The 16,818-nt window shown below is 35.6% G+C and overlaps 1 protein-coding gene across 1 annotated transcript; it reads right to left on the bottom strand.

Moving 5' to 3' along the window:
* Positions 1-6,917: 6,917 nt before the first annotated feature.
* Positions 6,918-7,898, bottom strand: LOC138875378 (uncharacterized). Its single transcript, XM_070154206.1, has one exon. It carries the CDS (start codon positions 7,896-7,898, stop codon positions 6,918-6,920), a length of 981 nt encoding a protein of 326 aa, XP_070010307.1.
* Between the last annotated feature and the right edge of the window lie 8,920 nt (positions 7,899-16,818).

Genomic DNA, 16,818 nt, shown 5'->3' with positions numbered 1-16,818 from the left:
CGTGGCATGTGAGGTGTTCACGGATCACAAGAGTCTTCAGTATTTGTTCAAGCAAAAGGAGTTGAATGTGAGGTAGAGGAGGTGGTTGGAGTTGTTGAAAGATTATGATATCACTATTTTATATCATCCGGGAAAGGCCAATGTGGTGGCCGATGCTTTGAGTAGAAAGTCATCCAGTATGGGCAGTCTTGCTTATATTCCGGTCGGTGAGAGACCGCTCGCATTGGATGTTCAGGTTTTGGCCAATCAGTTCGTAAGGTTGGATGTTTCTGAGCCTAGTCGGGTGTTAGCTTGCACGGTTGCTCGTTCATCTTTATTGGAGCGTATACGTGATCGGCAGTATGATGATCCCCATTTGTGTGTCCTTAGAGACACAGTGCAACGCGGAGGTGCCAAGCAGGTTACCTCAGATGATAATGGAGTTTTGAGATTGCATGGTCGAGTTTGTATGCCTAATGTGGATGGGCTTTGGGAGTTGATTTTAGAGAAGGCTCACAACTCTCGGTACTCTATTCATCCGGGTGCCGCGAAGAAGTATCAGGATTTGCGACAGCATTATTGGTGGCGTAGAATGAAGAAGGATATTGTTGCATATGTGGCTGAGTGTTTAAATCGCTAGCAGGTTAATTATGAGCATCAGAGGCCTGGTGGTTTATTTCAGAGGATTGAGCTTCCCGAGTGGAACTGGGAGCAGATCACTATAGACTTTGTTGTTGGACTCCCGCAGACTCGGAGGAAGTTTGACGCAGTATGGGTCATTATTGATAGGCTAACCAAGTCAGCGCATTTCATTCCTGTGGCAATCTCCTATTCATCCGAGAGGTTAGCTGTGATCTATATCCGGGAGATTATTCGTCTTCATGGTATGCCTGTGTCTATCATCTTGGACTGAGGTACGCAGTTTACCTAGCGTTTCTGGAGAGTAGTTCAGCGAGAGTTAGGCACTCAGGTTGAGTTGAGTACAACATTTCATCCTCAAACGGACGAGTAGTCCGAGCGGACTATTCAGATTTTGGAGGATATGCTCCGAGCTTGTGTCATTGACTTTGGGGGTTCGTGAGATCAGTTCTTGCCTTTATTAGAGTTTTCCTACAACAACAGCTACCAGTCGAGTATCTAGATGGCTCCTTATGAGACTTTATATAGTAGGCGGTGTCGATCTCCAGTTGGATGGTTTGAGCTGGGAGAGGCTCGGTTGTTGGGTACGGATCTGGTTCAGGAGGCCTTGGACAAGGTCAGGATTATTCAGGATAGTCTTCGTACAGCTCAGTCTAGGCAAAAGAGTTATACAAACCACAAGGTTCGAGATGTGGCTTTTATGGTCGGTGAGCGGGTATTGCTTCGAGTGTCGCTTATGAAGGGCGTGATGAGATTTGGGAAGAAGGGCAAGCTTAGCCATAGGTTCATTGGCCCGTTTGAGATTCTTGATCGAGTGGGAGAGGTGGCATATAGACTTGCTTTTCTGCCGAGCTTATCAGTCGTGTATCCAGTGTTTCATGTGTCCATGCTTCGGAAGTATTACTGCAATCCATCCCACGTGTTAGATTTCAGCACTGTCCAGTTGGACAAGGACTTATCTTATGAGGAGGAGCTGGTGGCTATTCTAGACCGGCAGGTTCGTCAGCTGAGAATGAAGAGTTTTCCTTCTGTTCGTGTTTAGTGGAGAGTTCAGCCTCCTGAAGCATCGACCTGGGAGTCCGAGTCCGATATGCGGAGTCGTTATCCCCATCTTTTCGCTGACTCAGGTGCTTCCTTTTTCTGTCCGTTCGAGGATAAAGGGTTGTTTTAGAGGTGGAGAATGTGATGACCTTTGGGGTCATCACTTGTGTTGCAATTAAATTCTACATTCCAAGTCTTTAAAAAGCTCCTTTAGCACCACCTCGATTTGCGTGTGCAGTCCGGGCGCGTAGCCGGAAAGCTTAAATGTGAAAATCTGTGAAAAATGATAAGTTTTGACTATAAAATGAATAAATTTGACTTCGGTCAATGTTTTGAGTAAACGGACCCAGACCCGTAATTTGACGGTCCCGGAAGGTCCGTAGGAAAATATGGGACTTGGGCGTATGCCCGGAATCGGATTCCGAGGTCCCAAGCCCGAGAAATGAATTTTTTAAAGAAAATTATTTTCTGAAATTGTTTAAAGAAATTTGAAATGAAATTTGCTTAGAACATGATGGTATCGGGCCCGTATTTTGGTTTTGGCGCCCGGTACAGGTCTTACATATGATTTAAGACATTTCTAAAGAATTTGGTGAAAACGGATGTCATTTGACGTGATTCAGACTTAAATTGCAAAATTGATGTTTAAAGAAGTTTTGAGAAATTTCATTGATCTTGAGGTTTAATTTAATGTTCATGATGTTATTTTGGTGATTTGATTACACGAATAAGCCCATAGGATGTTTTTGAGATTTTGTGTGCACTTGGTTTGGAGTTCCGAGGGCTCGGGTGAGTTTTGGGTAGGTTTCGGGATGTTTTAGACTTAAAACCAGAAATTGCAGGTCTCTGAACCCGCCAGTGCGGTCCGCACAAAAATATGTGCGACCGCGGAAGGGGGCCAGTGCGGTCCGTGGTCGGTTTCGTGCGGTGCGCGATGGAGTCCTGTGCGGCCGCAATCCATTTTGTGTGGTCCGCACAGGGCACTGGACCGCAGTACCCTCAGGAAGGCCTGTGCGGCCGCAGTCCATTTTGTGCGGTCCACACAGGGGTTTGAGAGGGGTATAAATAGACGAGATTTTCAGTCATTTTTCATTTTTCAAAACCCCAAAAACATAAGAGGCAATTTTTCAAACAACCCTTCTTCTCCAAAACGTTGGTAAGTGATTTCTAACTCATTTTCTTCACTCATTAACATCTTTTAACATGATTTCAACTCAAAATCAATGATTTTCATGGGGGAAATTGGGTGTTTTGGGTAGAACCTAGGGTTTTCAAAAATTGGGGATTTGGACCTTAATTTGAGGTCTGATTTCAAAACAAATTACATATTTGAGCTCGTGGGGGAATGGGTAATCGGTTTTTGGTTCGAACTTCGAGTTTTGACCACGTGGGCCCGGGGCGATTTTGACTTTTTGGGTAAAACTTTGGAAAACTCATTTTCATACATTCAAATTGATTCATTTAGCATTTATTGATGTAATTAAGTAACTTGTGGCTAGATACGAGCGAATTGGTGGAGTAATCACGGGGTAAATTTATAATTGAAACTTGAGTTGTGTTTGAGGCATCAAGGTAAGTGTTTGGTCAAACCTTAGCTTGAGGGATTAGGAGTTGTGTCTTATTTGCTACATGTTAATTGTGGAGTACGACGTATAGGCATGGTGACGAGTATCTATACATTGGTGTCAAGCATGCTCGTGAGTCTTGTATTATAGTTGTTATGACTTCGTTGTGATTTATTGCGCTTTATGTGTTATTATCACCATTGTCCCCTTGTTGGGTTGTTTGTTTGATATTAATGATCCCTTGTTGGGATGTTTGTTTTGATAGTATTGTTCCCTTGTCGGGATGTTGATGAAATATCATTGTTCCCTTGCCGGAAAGTTGTTATATTGCTTTTGTTCCCTTGCCGGGATTCCTTGTGATTATTATTGACTTGTAATTGGGAGCGGGTGGTACGCCTACCACAAGATATGATAAAATGGGAGCGGGTGGTACGCCTACCACAAGATATGATGAAATGGGAGCGGGTGGTACGCCTACCACAAAATATGATGAAATGGGAGCGGGTGGTATGCCTACCACAAGATATAATGAAATGGGAGCGGGTGGCACGCCTACCATAAGATATAATAAAATGGGAGCGGGTGGTACGCCTACCACGAGATACAATGAAATGGGAGCGGGTAGCATGCCTGCCACAAAATACAGGAATCGGGATCGGGTTGCACGCCTGCAACAAGATGTGAAAAGAAAGTGAAATCTATCTTTGTTTTTCCTCATTCTTATTAGTGGTTGATTTTGATTCCTTTATAATTCTCTTGGTATTCTGTTTTACCTGTTATTCCCCGAAGCATGTTTCCCCCTTCTATCTTTATTTGTTTATTTCTGTATTTCTTTTCCGTTGTATATATATATATATATAATTGCACAGGTTTATCTGAAGTCTGGTCCTAGCCTCGTCACTACCTCGCCGGGGTTTGGCCAGACACTTACCAGCGCATGGGGTCGGTTGTGCTGATGCTACACTCTGCACTTATGTGCAGATACCGGAGCAGCACTGGGTCAGCAGCAGTAGCTTGGGAGCTAGCCTTCAATCCCCCAAGATTCCGAGGTAGTCCTGTAGGCGTTCGCATGCCCGGCGTCTCTTCTATCAGTTATTTTGTTCTGTTATCATTGTATCCAAGACAGACAGTGTTCCTTCTTTCAAACGTTTATATGTAGTAATCATAGATAGTCCGTGAATATTGTGACACCAGTTTCTGGGTAGAGGCATATGTTGATTTCCGAATTATTTTGGTTTATTTTGTTTAAGTCTTTCGCTTAATCTCATATTCCGCTATTATTTAAATGTTTATCACCTGTTAAAGCAGGTTGTTAAAAGGATTAAAATAAAAAAGTAAAGAATTTTCTAAATTTCGTGGCTTGCCTAGCTTCTATGAGTAGGCGCCATCATGACTCCCGAAGGTGGAAAATCCGGGTCGTGACATTATGAAAGGATCATAGTGATCATACTCTCTCGTATGATTAACCTCAATTATGTTGTATTGGTTGTGTACTCTTGTGCCTCTTGTTGAATTTGGGTCAAACCACTTGCATCTAAAAAGTATCAATTTCTTATATGACCAACCTGTATATTCTAGTTCTATTATTTCTTTGAGCAAACCATAATAATCAATATCTCCAACTTGGTTGCCATCACCACCTTGAACCCATACCCTGCTGTTGTTGCTATTTTTATTTTTAGAGCAATTCTCTGTATGGAACTTATAACCATTCACTACGTACTTAGATATTGCTGTGACCTTAAGCCCAGGTCCCCAAGATATATCTATCAAAAATTGATTTACACTATTATTTGGATCATTTACCTACATAGTGTTAAAAAAATTCATAAGTTAGCATAACTTACAAACATTATTTACCTATATAGTGTTAGAACATTATCAGGATAAACTTACAAATTGTTTGAACCACATATCAAATCTCGTATATACAGTATCATGGCCAAATTGACCCACGAAGTGACTGTGACACATCAAATATTTTTAGTAGTTGCATCGAGATGTAATCACAGTAAATTTTATATTTTTATAACTAATAAATCAATACTTACTTGAGAAATGGTACAACTACAATTTAGCAACACATGAAATGTAGCTGACTTGTACTCCATATCACTCAAACTTCTCTTACTAACATCCTTAGAACATCGGCCTGGTTGATTGAATATGGACATTGGCAGATATAATGGATCATTCACACATTTGACCGTGTGCCTATTGGGCCTATCCTAGAACATGGCACGTTACTCTCAAAATAAGAAGAACAAAAATATGTAGTTTCCTTTGCAAGATAAGATTCGCATGTAGATCTTTCAATCATATTCCTCTGCTTAACAAATTGTTTACATTTGCCAATTTTCCTACACAATGTCATGTTAGCCAAGAACATTCAAATAAAACAGAAAATTACATCAAACGTATAATATTACCTCTCAAAGGGATACATCCATCTGCATTGAACAGGCCCTCCAAGTCGTGCCTTGTGTACAAGGTGGATTGGAAGGTATTCCATCACATTAAAAAAACCACATGGAAATATCTTTTCCATCTTACTAGAAGTTACACGAATGTTCTTATCCATCCGGAGTAGGTCTTCTTCCCTTAATGTGGTAGAACACAAGTCTTTGAAAAACAAACTAATCTCTATGATGGGTTTCCAAATTCTTTCAGGCAAACCACAAAATGCAATAGGCACTAAGGTCTCCATGAAAACATGGCAGTCATGACTTTTCAAAAGCCTCAACTTCCCTACCTCCATATTTACTTTTTTTCAAGATTCAATGCAGAACCCTCAAGCATCTTCAATTTCGTAAGCCAATCACAAATTTGCCATCTTTCCTCCAAAGTGAATGTGTAACTTGCTTTGGGCTTGAGCACCTTACCATTGTTTGTTGTCTGCAAGTATAATTTAGGCCGCTTATAATATTCTTGTAAGTCCATTCTAGCCTTCGGGTTATCCTTTGTCTTACCTTTAACATCTATCATTGTGTTGAACAAATTGTCAAAATAATTCTTCTCAATATGCATGACATCAAGGTTGTAACTGAGAAGATTATCGTTCCAATAAGGAAACTCCCTCTGTTTCGTCCAATTATGAGTAACACCGTATCCGGGGAATCTATAAGGTGGAGCTTCAGTAACTTTACTGAAGTTCTGGACCCTCTCCCAAATTTTCTCACCTGAAAGCATCAGAGGTGGAGAATCATATTCCATTTTATTCTTTTTGAATGCATTTTTGATCCTTCTAAACTCATGATCATGAGGCAAGAATTGATGATGACATCAAACCATGATTGCTTTCAGCCATGTTTCAAAGTGAACACTTTACTATTTTCCATGCAGTAAGGACAACTAGCTTCCCAGCAGTCATCCACCCAGACAATATTACATACGCAGGAAAATCGTTAATAGTCCATATTAAATTAGCACGCAAATTGAAATTCTGCTTGGTTGATATGTCATATGTTTCAACACCGTCACACTACAATTGTTTTAGCTCATCAATCAAAGGTTGCAAATATACATCAATCAAACTTTTCGGATTACATAGACTGGGAATAATACAATTTAAGAATATATACGGACTAGTCATGTACAACTCGGGTGGTAGATTATAAGGTGTAATAAAGACAGGCCAACATGAATATGGTGTCACAGATACAGAAAAAGGAATGAAGTCATCCGCACATAGACCTAACCGAATGTTCCTTGGTCACTAGCAAAATCTGGATATGTCCTATCAAAGTGCTTCCAAGATTCTCCATCTAAAGGATGACACATAACACCAGGTGGTCTTCTATTTTCAAAGTGCCATCTCATGTGAGGAGCAGAACTCATCGACGCATATAACCTCTTTAACCTAGGTATAAGAGGTAAATAATGCATCGCCTTGATAGCGATTATATTCCCTCTAGAAAGCCTCTTGAAACGAGGCTTTTCGCAAAATTTACAACTATTTAAAGTTGCATCATCTTTATAATACAACATGCAACCATCTTCACAACAATCAATTCTTATTGACGAAAGTCCTAACTTAGAAACCAATCTCTTTGCCTTATAGAAATCACCAGGTAACTTGATATTAGGGTCAACTAGTTCACTCATAAGGTCAATAAAAGAGTTCATGGCTGCTTGAGAAATATTCCAATCAGATTTTATACTTAGTAATCTAACTGCAACAGGCAGCTCGAAGTGCGGACTTCCTTTACGTAGTGGACGACTAGCTTCCTCTAACTGTTCATAAAAACGTTTTGCGTCATAATTAGGAGTTTGTACAACATTTTCATTGGGTTCACCCCCGAAGTGCATCCTAAAAGCATCCGTAACCATATCATGAATTCTAGAATCACGATTTATATTCTCCACCGACCTAATACTTTCACAAACAACCATGTTATGAAATATCTCGCAGCTACTATCGATCTCTCCATGATTAGTGCACACAAAGTAATTCTTTATAAACCCCTTCCTATAAAGATGAAGCTTAACTACCTCCGGTTTTTCAAATTTCATACAGTCACACCTGACACAAGGGTACTTAATTACTCCTTCACTTTGGTATGGTGTAAGTGACATTGCATGTCTAATAAAGTCATCAACCCCTTCTACAAAATCCTCCCGCAATCCACGCCGAATAGGATAATTCCTATTGTACATCCAAGTATGATGTTCCATCTATACAAATAAAACAAGAACTAATTAATTTAGTTAATTCGTATCATAATCTTTTTTTAGTTAAGTCATATCCTAAAAGTTCCAATTCATATCCTAAAAGGTCCATAAACTAAAAATTCAATTTATAAACTAAAAGTTCAATTCATATCTAAAAACTTCAATTCAAAAACTAAAAATTCAATTCATATCCAAAAGGTTCAATTCATAAACTAAAAACTTCAATTCATAAACTAAAAATTCAATTCATATCCAAAAGGTTCAATTCATAAACTAAAAATTCAACTACAAATCCTAAAAGTTCACTTCATATCCTAAAATTTCAATTTATAAACTAAAAGTTCAATTCATAAACTAAAAGTTCAACAACAAATCCTAAAAGTTCACTTCATATCCTAAAATTCCAATTTATAAACTAAAAGTTCAATTCATAAACTAAAAGTTCAATTCATATCCAAAAATTCAATTCATAAACTAAAAATACAATTTATATCCAAAAGGTCAAATTCATAAACTAAAAATTCAACTACAAATCCTAAAAGTCCAGTTCATATCCTAAAATTTCAATTTATAAACTAATAGTTCAGTTCATAAACTAAAAGTTCAACTACAAATCCTAAAGTTCACTTCTTATCCTAAAAGTTCGATTCACAAGAACAAATCCTAAACCCTAGACTCTAACTAAACTATTCAAGGCAATACAAAGTTAATAATTCAATTCTAACTAAACTATTTAAGACAATACAAACTCAAACATTCAATTTATACGATATATAATCAATTCAATTAAAACAAGACCTAAATACTAGATTTCTATAAAATACAATGTTAAATAATCAATTGAAACTAATTCATAGCTAATAAACAAAACATTAGATTTATACACAAAAGATATAAATTGTAATTCAAACCTAGAATTTTTAGGAGGCGGAGAAGGAGAGATGCAGCAGTGGCAGCGGCGACGGCGCGGCGGCAGCTGGGCAGTGGCGACGCGGGGTGGGGAATGGGATTTGTGTTAGGGAAATAGAGAGGGAGAGGGTAAGGTATTGAGTGGGAGTTTAAGGAATTTTGAGAAGAGAGATATGAAAAAATGGGGGGAATCCCGTATATTTCAGGTCATTTTTCAGACTTACCGACCAACGTTGGTCGGTATTTTGGTCAGTACATTAAGTGTTGACCGTTTGACCAAATACCGACCAACTTTGGTCAATTTTTTTAAAAAAAAAACTAAATTCTTTTTTTTCGTTTTTATTTTTTAACATATTATGAACTATAAAAAATTATTACAAACTATAAAAATGTCATATGTACTATAAAGATTTATTTTGTTTAACTACAATTATTTTAAATAATTATAAACTATAAGCACAATCTTTACAAAAAAATTATATTAACTAGGTAATTACTTTTAATAGATTACAATAGCATCTATGTAAGTAAATTTTTAAGTTATATTTAAGTATATGAGTAATTTCACACATACAAATAAACTATATTGTAATTGATGATCAATCTTATACATTACTACGTACGTACGAATAATTAATCAATTGATAAACCAATATAATATTATTCCATTTTAGATCGAGACGTTTTATTTTTTATATTAATCGATATAGGTCAAAACGTTTTTTTTTTAATATTCATCGATGCATCTAAATAGATGTAAGTCGATGAATCAATTTACAAGTCTATCAATCCCTAAAAGAACCCGACTCTATGTTCCTAGCGCTTCATTTCTTATATATACACACACACACACACAACCACTTCATTGTAATACTTTAACTACATATATATATATAGCATGTTATAGTATATGTAATTGTATTCATTTATTGTATTATAACAGAGTTAATGGATTACATTCATTCATCACTAATAATGCATGACATAGATTAATCGATATAGGCCAAGACGTTTTGTTTTTACCATTAATAGATATAAGTCAGACATTTTGGTTTTAATATTCAACGATGCATCTGAGTAAGTTATAAGTCGATGAATCAACTTTCAAACAGATATATTTGATGATAAATCTATATATTTATATAATACATGGGCTTAAGGCAGGTGACATGGCACTCTATATGATTAGGAAAACCATTTATCTTTTATCACATTTTTTTGCTATTTACTCTAATTTTCAAGTTTAACTAATTCCAGAAAATAAAAAAGTAACTGCTCATTGTCTATAACGTGTTTATCCACCGTTTCATTTTCTCTACTAATGAAGAAAACTGACTGTTCATTTTTTAATCTTCTTTTGACAAAATGAACGAAGATGTATGTTCATTGGCTATAAAGTCTTCTAGCCACCTTCTCATTTATGTCTGGAAGATTAATTAAAATCGAAGACTCACTACATACCGTGGCATAGCTAAGTACGTTCTCTTTCTCATGGCACTCACGCTTCATCCCTCTTTCTGCATTTTACTTTTTTTTCTCTTTTTATCAATATAAATTGTAGAGGGTTTGGTGCGAGCAAAATGTGTTTTTCATTGGAAATATTCGCTGTAAAGTCTGTAATATAAAATTTTCATTCTCCAAATATGCTAAAGCTTCCACTGTGTACATAAGGGGAATTCAATAGATACCAGAACAATGACATAAAATGTAGGCATAAAATGTTTTGTGACTATAACTAGGGGTACGGTGTACATGGACCGGGTTAGTTCAATTTTATCAAAACCAAACTAAACCAATTATATCGATTTGGATTGGTTCGGTTTTGTCGGATTTTTTTCTTACATGGATATTATTTCACTCTTACTTTGTTATATTTTTTATAAGTAAATATATAGTTAGTAAAAATTAAAAACAATTGACAAACATATCATCTATTAACATATTTTTACGGGAGAATTTTCTTAATAATATATGATAGTTATTTTTTTAGTCGTCTGGCAATAATTTTTCGTTATGTACAACGTTTTAATAAAACATAGTATTATATTGCGTTTTACATTAAAAAAATAAATTATTAATTAAAATGCGATATTATACTACGTTTTCCTTTAACGGCTAACTTTTCGATAAACTAAAATGCAGTATAATACTGCATACTGCATTTTAGTTAGAAATGTAATTTTTTTTAACTGTATAAAGGAATTTTGAGTCCAAAATACCATTATTTAGGTTTCGGACTCAATGTGATGCTTTTTCTCTTACCCGGCACAACATATGATATGTTAATTATGCACTTCAATTGTTGAGCATTCAGGAAGAGGTCAACTTAAACGAATGTTAGATGTGCTTCTCAAAGACCAATTCTCATACTTTATTATAAAAAAATCTTTGTAGAACTTATCATTCTGGTAGTAATGCCAATAACATTAGTTCATGTCACAATTTTTATTGAAATATATTATTTTTGTATTTGTTTGGTATCTCGGGTCTATTATACAGGGTGACGGGGAGATTGACGAAGATATCACATATCACATCGGAGTGGAATGGTTGAAGTGGTGGCTCGCTTCTGGTGTCCTATGTGATAGGACTGTGCCGTTAAGACTTAAGGGTAAGTTTTATCGAGTGGTGGTTCGACCTGTTATGCTGTATGGGGCTGAGTGTTGGCCAGTCAAGAACTCCCACGTGCAGAAGATGAGAGTAGCATAGATGAGGATGTTGAGATGGATGTGTGGGTGTACCAGGCGAGATAGGATTAAGAATGAAGCTATCCGGGACAGAGTGGGAGTAGCCTCCATGGAGGACAAGATGCGGGAGTTGCGACTGAGATGGTTCGGACATGTTAAGAGAAGAAGCATTGATTCCCCTGTCTGGAGGTGTGAGAGGTTGTCCATGGAGAGTTTGAGAAGGGGTCGAGGTAGGCCTAAGAAGTACTGGGGAGAAGTGATTAGGCAGGACATGGCGCTGCTTCAGCTCACTGAGGACATGACCCTTGATAGGAGGGTGTGGAGGTCGAGGATTAAGGTAGAAGGTTAGTAGGTAGTTTATAGTGTTTACCGATAGGCTTAGTAGCGTGCATGTCCCTTCATATTCTTAGATTTTTGTTACGATATGTGATTTTGTTCGCCTCAGGTATTGTATTCCCTTGCTATTATTTGATACTACTTATCCTTTATCTCCCCTTTTTCTCTTCCATCTTTTTCCTTACTTGCTTCCCTCTTCCTCTTCTTGCCCTTCTTGCCTAAAGTCTATTGGAAACATCCTCTCTACCTGCATTAGGTAGGGGTAAGGTCTGCGTACAGATTACCCTCCCCAGACCCCACATGTTGGGATCAAACTGGGTTTGTTGTTATTGTTATTGTTTGTTTGGTATGCTTCATGTCTACTCATCTGTATGAATATGAGAGCATTGATCCAAGATTTAAAGAAAATCTCGATTACATTTCCTAACTTATCGTAAAATTTGACGACTAAAGTGATTGAACTAGAAGTATTTTATTAATTTATGTCAGTCCTCTAATTATGGTATTCATTATAAGCAATTCTCCGGTGATTTTCTGATTTAAATACTTATAATATCATAGTTATAAGTGTTGTTTTTCTTTTTTATTGTTATTATTGTTGTTGTTTCACTTGATTTAAATAAAATGATTTCCTTTTCTCTTTTGATAATAGGATTAAAATAACCTTAGTAACCTTTGAAGCGAGATATTTAAGATTATACCATATATCATAGTGCATCAAGAAGGCCATAGTTCATCTTACCTAAAACCTTGGCTAAATAATAGTAAATATATAACATGGCCCAGTGAAAGCAAATAATATCAAAATAGGATCTGACATATATTCCTTGATAGGAGCAGCATTCAATCCAAAAGAAAAATAATTTTCTTTTCCTTTTGATCGATTTCTATGGATAGTTCGTTTTTTTTTCTTTCTTTATACTTTCTGTTAGTAGAGGAAAAAAGTTTTGTCTCCAAGCAAATAAATATTTTATCTCTTCTATCTAAATTTGTGTTATTAAAATTTTCTTTTCTAAATTCACTAACTTACCGCGCGAAGCGCGGATAATTGTACTAGTTATATATACTAATTAGGATCCTTACAAGTCTATCAATCCCTAAAAAAAACCCCGACCCTTATCTATATATATATATATAGATATAAGTCAGACATTTTGTTTTATATTCAGCGATGCATATGAGTAAGTTATAAGTCGATGAATCAATTTCCAAACAGATATATTTGATGATAAATTATATATACTAATTAGGATCTTCACAAGTCTATCAATCCACCAAGTTGATTGTATAATAAATTTAAGAAAGAAAGATGTGGGATGCCTGAGAGCTTCTCTGGGACATGCCCATATAACTTATTGAATGAGAGGTCTAGCGATCCCAATTGGTTCAAATTTCCAATTGCAAGTGGAATTTGGCCAGTGAGAGCATTGTGCGATACGTTTAGAAGGTAAAGAGATTTAAGTTCTCTAACTGTCTCAGGGATTCTTCCTGGCACGGACATTTCTTGTCCCTTAAGAGTAAGAGTGACTGTATCCTGAGAAACAAATTTGTGAATGCAGTATTTCTCCAGTAAGATCGGATAATTTCTTCGTGATATTCATGTAATTTCACAAACTTAGAACCTGACTCTACTCATACGCTAAACGAAGACCGTGTGGTACACGGGTCGTCGATCCCTACAACGCTGGACATCAATCTTGACTCCACTCGACTTGACTTAACTTTCTAGTTAAGTCTAGTCTTTCGTTATTCCAACAAAAAGGACATATATAAGGAGAACAAACAAAGTTAATTAGTTGACTTAATTAGGGTAAGTCTTTTGATTATGACAAGTTCGAAATTGTCCTTTGTTTGACCAAAAGATATCAAAACCTTTTTTATTAAAATAATTTATGTAATAATGAGGTAAATCTTAGTCAAGTACAATAAACTCCAGATTTGAAGATGAATTGAAAAATAATAAGTAAAAAAATAAGAGTGATTAATCTTTATTGATGTTTGCACTATTTCGCGAGGTAGAGAGGTTGATCCATTATTCTTCCTTTTTGGAAAGAATTTGATGGAGAAGAATAAAGAGAGAAAAGCCCCCTTACTTCGAGGATTTCCCCTCTATCTATATATATATATATATATATATATAATTTTGGGACCCTTGTCGTATTCTCTGGTTGATGTATCTTCACGCGGCCACCTTTTTGTTGTCACTTGAGTGTTACTTTCAACTTAACGTACACCATAGGTGCTTAGACTGAAGTTGGTCGTGATGTTTCTCGCTATCCGTCGCTTGGGCGGAGTTCCAGCAGAATCAACTACCGTGGTCAAATTTTGACCCATACATCCTATAATTTCATGTCGAACTGTAAACATATGTATAACCTACATATTTACTTACCCAAGTTTACATAAGAATATAATTTAACAGAAGGAAGGACAAGTAGATATTCTCTTACCGCTCAATTAAGAATTTTTAAGGATGAGATTCCTAGTTATCTCCCATGGGTGGTCTTGGCTGATTGATGGAAGAGAAATTGCCTTCAGTTTTCTCAAATAATCTATATCTATTTATATTATTATAAAAGTGGCTTTAACATAAAAGTTGAATTACCAAAATGTCCTTCTTAAATCTATCTATTTATATCTATATCTATATTATTATAAAAGTGGGAACCCTTTGACATAAAAGTTGAATTGCCAAAATGCCCTTCTTAAAAACCTAACTAATCTAAATATAATATTCTAAAAAACAACCAAGCCAACGTTTCATGTTCTTTGTTAAAAGTCACAACCATTCCTTTTTGTATTCCATTCACAAAATGGAGGTGAAAAGCTACAATACCCTATACAAATGAGATCCATAGTGAAAAAAACGACAAGCTCATAGCCATACATTAGTTCGTAAGAGTTCTTTAGTTTTGCGCCCGAAAATAGAAATTAACAATGATCTTCACACACTATCCTCGACAAACAACGTCGTGAGACATTTTACGATAGAGTTTCAACGTGTTTAGGTAAAGAAGATTTCATCAATTTTCAAGGAAAAAATTTATATGTGTCAGTATCATTAGAAGTTTCGACATGTTCCATTATTTACAATGGTAGTTTGATTTTCTCATTCACATAATGTCCTTGTAGTTTTAATTAACTTTCTCTAATGGAAAAGGACCTTTCCTATATTTTTATTTTTTTTACTTATAAAGTATTTATTGGTGAACTTTATGTCTTTCTCTATACATACTACCTTGTTGAGATTCTTTTTAGATTGACTCTTCCAATTTCCAGTTTAATTGATAAACATAGAATAAAAACTTTTAATATATTTCTTGTTTGATTTATGGTTTAGAGTGTTTCGTCTTAAAATTTGTGGAAACTCGTGAATTATTTAATATTCTACCATTACAATAATAAAAATATTATGAATGATAGTATTGATATGTATTAAGCACTAAGTTGTTAAATTAAAAAAGTAAGTATGTGTACCTTGTCATGCTACTACCTTAAAAAAACAATAGTGCATAAGTTTGAGATACATGAATATAGTTTGTTATAAATGCATAATTTTTTAAAAGACGAATTATTTCGAAAATGGTTTGGTAATCTTCATATTTGTATTGCCGACAAACTACAGTTGCAAGAATTCTATTGACCAAAACTTGCAATCATTGAGCTTAATTAATTTTGAATTTTGAGATTTGAAATTTATTCAACCATAGATTTAGTTAAAATATCAAATCAATTTAGTTTCTCCGGCAGCCAATTAGTGATATGGTTTGTACAACATAATATGTAAATAAGTAAAAAAAAAATTTACATGTATCTAATTAAACTTTGATTGTTTATGTCCGTAGATTTAGACGATATTCAATTATTTTGATTTCGACAAATAAGTTAGTATTCGATGTTTCATATTGATTAATACTCATAGAAAATTATATTTTATTCTTTTCCTGCCTAATTATTAACTTGTATTTTAATAATTTTTTCATTTATAATTATCTATTTAAATCTTTGTATTGTGTACTGCATGAATTTGGTCATCACTTGTGTTGCAAGTGAATTCAGTGTTCCGAGACCTAAAAACCTCCTTTTTGCCCCACCTTGATTTACGTGCGTGGTCCGGATCTATATCCGGAAAGCCTTCTAGGTGAAAATATGAGAAATAGAAATTTTAGAGTTAAAAATTTCATTATGGTTGACTTTGGTCAATATTTTTAGCAAACGGACCCGGACCCGGATCCGTGTTCCGACGATCCCGGGAGGTCCGTAGTAAAATATGGGACTTGGGCGTATGCCCGGAAATGAATTCTGAGGTCCCAAGCCTTAAAATTCAATTTTTGAAAGAAATTATTTACTGAATTATCTAAGAAATAAAGAAAAGAATTAATGTTTGAGACCATTGTTATTGGACCGTATTTTGATTCCGGAGTCCGGTACAAATTTGTAACTTTAAAGATGTAACTTGAATGTTTAAGTGAAAGTAACTTTATTACTACAAATTTTGCCGTTTGTTTAGGGCCAGGATGATTCTGCAGGACACGTTAAATCAACATATATTGTCTAGTCCCTTTTGACAGGTTCTTACGTTGTCTTCCACTAAAGAAAGAGGAAGTTTAACACAGAATTAAAGAGGAAAAGGACACAAGATGCCAACATGTGGAAAGTTCTTGGAACGTTACGTACGTAGTTCAGACTTCAGAGAATATTTAGGCAGGGTATTCATTAAGAGAATGTTAATTTTAGTTCTTCTTCGCAAGGTTTTGTTCGATAATAACTTTGTTTTATTGGACGTAAAGTATATCTAAGAGTAATTAGTTATCTTTTATAGGAACTATTTACGAGTAAAACACATATCTTCAACTGTTTGATAATAGTAGAAATTTACATACTATTCTCTTATAAGTAACTCGTTCAAATAATTTTTACAGCGTCGAGCAATATTGAACTTAAACTCCAGCTTATATTATACGTTTTCTAAGTCTCCGATGCTCAGTCCA

This window comes from Nicotiana sylvestris, chromosome 1 (genome assembly GCF_000393655.2).
Source record: "Nicotiana sylvestris chromosome 1, ASM39365v2, whole genome shotgun sequence".
In the NCBI taxonomy this organism is placed as follows: Eukaryota; Viridiplantae; Streptophyta; class Magnoliopsida; order Solanales; family Solanaceae; genus Nicotiana; species Nicotiana sylvestris.
Note: the sequence above shows the minus strand (reverse complement) of the source record. Positions and strands in the feature narration are given on the sequence as shown.